The sequence below is a fragment of the Camelina sativa genome, chromosome 10, assembly GCF_000633955.1.
Source record: "Camelina sativa cultivar DH55 chromosome 10, Cs, whole genome shotgun sequence".
NCBI lineage: Eukaryota > Viridiplantae > Streptophyta > Magnoliopsida > Brassicales > Brassicaceae > Camelina > Camelina sativa.
In genome coordinates, this window is record NC_025694.1 from 20,808,398 (window position 1) to 20,813,559 (window position 5,162).

General features: G+C 33.5%; 2 protein-coding genes and 1 pseudogene across 3 annotated transcripts in view; 1 reads left to right on the forward strand and 2 right to left on the reverse strand.

Moving 5' to 3' along the window:
- Positions 1,343–3,763, forward strand: LOC104719489 (protein ABHD17B). 2 transcript variants are annotated; one of them, XM_010437422.2, is made up of 6 exons: positions 1,343–1,814; positions 2,410–2,446; positions 2,574–2,810; positions 2,889–2,936; positions 3,088–3,519; positions 3,632–3,763. In XM_010437422.2, exons 1-5 carry the CDS (start codon positions 1,519–1,521, stop codon positions 3,484–3,486), a joined length of 1,017 nt encoding a protein of 338 aa, XP_010435724.1. In that variant the 5' UTR covers positions 1,343–1,518; the 3' UTR covers positions 3,487–3,519; positions 3,632–3,763. The 2 variants fall into 2 exon arrangements, with proteins under 2 accessions (XP_010435724.1, XP_010435723.1); XM_010437421.2 differs by having other exon boundaries at positions 3,088–3,743.
- Positions 3,665–5,156, reverse strand: LOC104719488 (annotated as a pseudogene).
- Positions 5,043–5,162, reverse strand: part of LOC104720560 (LEAF RUST 10 DISEASE-RESISTANCE LOCUS RECEPTOR-LIKE PROTEIN KINASE-like 2.3) — a 3,236-nt gene continuing 3,116 nt past the window's right edge. The window contains exon 4 of the mRNA XM_019230782.1: positions 5,043–5,083. Coding sequence (XP_019086327.1) covers positions 5,043–5,083 — 41 coding nt within the window. The remainder of the gene's footprint in view (positions 5,084–5,162) is intronic.

Consider the following 5,162-nt stretch of genomic DNA (forward strand, 5'->3'; position numbering starts at 1 on the left):
AGATTTAAGTAATGAAAGTTCTTGTTGGCACAAAAAATAAAAAGTTTCATTCTTAGAACAACCGTAATGACTTGTGCAAAAACAAAAACAACCATAACGAGGCCTTGATTGTAGGAGCATATGAATGAACTTTTTTATTTTTATCATTCAATCCGTATTTGTTAATAGAGTATATAAAAGAGCATTTAGAAGCTGCAGATGCTCTCATATGCTCTCTAAAATATGGTCTCATTTGAAATATTTGCCAAGCATTTACTTCTAAAATGTTAATATGTGTTAAAATAATTTTATGTAATTAATTTATTTTGTAAAAATATAAAAAATTATGCTTTCATAAAACATAAGTTTATTTGTTATAAGATAATATATATTTGTAATTAATATATTAATACATTTAAATAATTTTATATAATTAATTTATTTTGTAAAAAAATAGATAAAATTAGGATTTCATAAATCATAAATTTTTTTTATAAGATAATATTTATCAGTAATTTTTTAATGTTATCATTTAAAATAATATAATAATTAGATATAACGTTGATAAAATATATTCTTATTGTATTTTAGTTTAATTTGTTATATGATAAATATTTAAATATTATAGAAATTAAAAATGTAAATATAGATATGTGTTTTATAATTTTGTATAACATATATTAATTATTTTGTAATTAATGTGTTACATTATATATATTTAAAGCTATTAAATTATAAATTACATGTATAACAATTTATAATATTCATTAGATGTTTAAAAATATTTATTTAATATAATATATAATCATTCACTGCTCTACCAATCAATGAAACATATTATACCAATCAATGAAATGTGTTATATAATGCTAATAGTCTACTATGCCTTTTTCCAATCAAGCTTTGAGTCAACGATATAAGCTTCAAATACTTTTCACTCCTTTTCATTATAATTTCTCAAATATATACACAGAATTGATTTCCAAACAATAAACAAAATTAAATAGACACGTACGTATTCACAAAAATTGGACATTTGATACTTTGATTAATCTCATAATTTAGGCGGACTAATGCCAACACAATTAATACTTTCTCTTTTTTTTTTTTTTCTTTGACTCATGAATCATGACTTATTTTTGTAATGAAATAAAGATATTTAACATAATAATTTTTTTTTAAAAAAAAGAAGAAGTGAAAGCTCCATTATACCATTATCTCATCGCCGATTTTTTAAACACTTCATAACTATTCTTCTCATCCCACACGCGCCGGTCAAATCTCTCACGCGCCACCGTCGTGTCAACCATAAAACCTCAAATCCAAAAAAACAAACTCTTTCCTTTTCAACTTTTTCTTTCTCCTTCTTTATCTTTTTTTTTTTCTTCATCGGTCTGTCCTTTTCTCCTTTTTTCCTTTCACATTTAATTTAAGATCTCAAAAACCCAAAACTCAAAATCAAATCAAAAGTCTTTAGGGTTTCTACTAATTTATGAGTAACAAGTGTTTCCGCTGTTGTGTGATGATAAGAGAATCACCATGGGAGGAGTAACTTCATCAATCGCCGCAAAGTTCGCTTTTTTCCCGCCATCACCACCGTCGTACGGGTTCGCACCGGACGTTGACCGGTTGTACATAACCGAAGTGCCTCGCCGTGACGATGTCGATGTGTTGAAGCTAAAGACACGTCGTGGTAACGAGATTGTGGCTGTTTATGTTAAGCATCCTAAAGCTAATGGTACGCTTTTGTATTCACATGGTAACGCTGCTGATTTGGGTCAGATGTTTGAGCTTTTCGTCGAGCTTAGTAATCGTCTCCGAGTTAATCTCATGGGGTAAAGTTTAAATCTTTATCTCTGTTTTATCTTATAAAAGCTTCGATTTTTCTGATGATGGGTTTATTGATTGAAGTAGAAAGTTTTGGATTTTACAATCCAAATTTGGTCTTAAATTGAATAGGAAGATGTGGTTTTGGAATTGGTGATTAGTAATGGTGCTTATATTCTATAATTGTGACAGTATAATGACAAAATCTATGTGAAAGTCATAGATTTTTTAGCCAGAATTTCTGGGTCTTGTTGACTCTTCAAGGCATTTATTCATATCTGGATGTGAAATTAAGTTTTTTTTTCCCCAAATGTTGAAATAATTTTACTTTTGTGATGCAAGCATATCATTGCAACTGTTTCAGTCATATTTTTAGTAGTTGATATGCCATAAGTAGATTTTGGATATGTTCTAACATCAGAGCTATGCGTTTTCTACATCCACTGAATTCTCATGAAGACTCAGAATTGTAATATGTTTGAATAGTTTGTTTCATATGTAGAAGTGTACACTACTAGAAAGCACAAACTTTTCTGTTTTCTTATCCGATGACGAGTTGGTGATCGTTCTTTAATCAGTCCATTGATTTTTCCTTTTTTCCAGGTATGATTACTCTGGTTATGGTCAGTCTACTGGAAAGGTAATATCTTTAGCTTGGAACTTTTCATTTCGGAATATTTATATGAAAATTTCATCTGGCTCTCTACTGATAAGTTAGAGGGGCCAGGGATTGTTTCTGATGGGTTGAAATTTGTTACTTGAATCAGGCAAGTGAATATAACACATATGCTGATATAGATGCGTCATATACCTGCCTCAAGGAGCAGTATGGTGTAAAAGATGATCAACTGATATTATACGGTCAGTCTGTTGGTAGTGGACCAACGATTGATCTAGCTTCACGCACGCCTAATTTGAGAGGTGTGGTTTTGCACAGCCCTATTCTCTCTGGGATGAGAGTTTTGTATCCGGTTAAACGTACTTATTGGTTTGATATTTACAAGGTAATTTAGTTAACGATGTTGCCATGTTTGTTCTTCTTTCCATGTATTAATGCTTACACGTCCAATTCATTGCTTCAGAATATCGACAAGATCAGTGCAGTTACCTGTCCTGTCTTAGTAATCCATGTAAGTGATGCTCAAGTTCTTGAATAGAGAATGATCTGTATTCTCTTGTGGCATAACTTTTGTATATATTTGTTTCACCCGGTAAACATGGATAAGTCAAAGATATCAATATGTTGTGCTCTGAATGTGAGTCTCTTGTTTGGTCTGGTAGGGGACAGCAGATGAAGTAGTTGATTGTTCTCACGGAAAACAACTTTGGCAACTTTCAAAAGAGAAGTATGAACCCTTATGGGTATCTGGAGGAGGACACTGCAACCTAGAACTCTATCCGGAGTTCATAAAACATCTGAAGAAATTCGTAATATCGATTTCCAAACCTAAGGGATCAAGAAATGGTTCGACCAAGACTGCAACAACAGACACAACCAAAAGCCAGAGCAAGCCTTCTGAGAATGGCCGTTCTGATACGTTTCAACTCGGCTGCTGCCTTCCGGAAGTTTCTAGAAACAGTGTAGACAGCCAGCTGGAGAAATCTAAGAAGACTAGTAAACCCGAAAAGTCCCGAATGAGTGTTGATAGGTTTAGAAGGAAAAAAGGTCTAGTCTGGTGACATAAAACCCGGTCGAACCATCCGCCAAAACAGGTTATTTGTAACTCCTGTTTCTTTAATCCATGTATTTTGTTTTCTTTCTGCAGCCACTTGATGATATGTTGCTGCATAAATTATGACGTGTGTGTTTTGTTTTTTCTCTCAGGTTTGTGTATTTGTGTTCTGATAGAAACAGATGAAACTCAAAAGTCTTGATTTCATATTTGGTTGTAACTTTGTCATGGTACAAAAGCTGTAATGACTAACTAGTTTGATAACGTGGTAGTAATGTTTTCAACAACCCTAATCAAACCAAAATAATTCCTATTTTAGTTTACATTTACTTTTCACAAACCCAATAAAAAACGAAACCTAAACATAACTGAAAAACCGAATACGAGACTTAGATGATATACAGTTGTTTTTATAGGTTCCAACATTCATGGGTTCAAACTTCTGAGTAAATTGAGCTTTCCTCTGATGGCCGAGATGACTCTGAAAGATCTTGCATTGGCAAATGCAAAAGAGGCTTAGGATTAGGAGGGGCCTTAAGAGAATCCAAACTACCTTCCATCATCTCTACGACTTTGTTCATTGATGGACGATCTGATGGGGAAACTGTATACACCATAGACCGACCAAGATAATCTTTTTGGCAATCTCTTCTTCCTCTCGAGTTAGTTCATCGCCAAGAAGTCTTGCATCATCTCCATTTTCATGATCCTTGTAAATCCAATCCGGAAAGTAAGCTGAGCTGCTGTTTGAATCACCATTTTGAACTCTTTCTTTGTTCCTTGCTCCAATCATCTCAAGAACCAACATTCCCTAGCTGTACACATCTGACTTGTGAGATACACTTCCATACATTCTAGAAAACAACTCCGGAGCAATGTATCCTATCGTTCCTCTTGTGTCAAGCAACGATAATATGCTTTCTTGCTTCTCACAGAGCTTAGCAAGACCAAAGTCAGAAACTTTGGGTCTGAGGTTGTCATCTAACAACACATTCTGTGGTTTAATGTCAAAATGAACAATCCTTGTTTTGCAGCCATAGTGCAAGTACTCAATTCCCTTAGCAACACCAAGCGCGATTCCATAAAGTGTACTCACATTTAAATCCCCTGACTTAGATATGAACTGATCAAGAGAACCATTCTCTAGAAATTCATACACAATCGCTCTTTTGGATCCTTCATCATAACAGAAACCAAGCAGAGAAACAATGTTAACATGAGACGTTTGGCTCATGCTTGCCACTTCGTTAATAAAATCTTCACAGTTTCCCATTGAATCCTTCAAGACTTTCACCGCAACTTTACTACCATCGCGTAACTTCCCTTTATATACAGTTCCAAATCCTCCTCTTCCAACAACTTCTGTAAAACTTTTTGTAATTTTCTTGATTTCCCTATAACTATACCGTCTCAGCGTTACTAACATATCAAGGTTCTGATCTCTTAGAGCATTTTTTTTCCTTCTCTCCCATAACAAGAATGCTAGAATCATCACCACAAATAAAGCTAATATTGACCCTGCAACTGAAAAATACAAAATTACAGTTCAAAACTATAATTTCTTTAAACAGTACAGTCCAAAAACGCTATTCGAAACAATGACTCTAGCCAAACAAGACTAACCTGTACTTATTATTATCAGAGTGGAGCTATTCTTGATGTTTGTACCACCAGATATATAAG

What these genes read in the sequence shown, in the direction of transcription:
- LOC104719489 (XM_010437422.2), top strand. Translation starts at nt 1,519, where the DNA reads ATGGGAGGAGTAACTTCATCAATCGCCGCAAAGTTCGCTTTTTTCCCG. An exon ending in ATGGTCAGTCTACTGGAAAG is followed by an intron (nt 2,447 to 2,573) that starts GTAATATCTTTA and finishes TACTTGAATCAG; the next exon opens with GCAAGTGAATATAACACATA. An exon ending in ATTGGTTTGATATTTACAAG is followed by an intron (nt 2,811 to 2,888) that starts GTAATTTAGTTA and finishes TCATTGCTTCAG; the next exon opens with AATATCGACAAGATCAGTGC.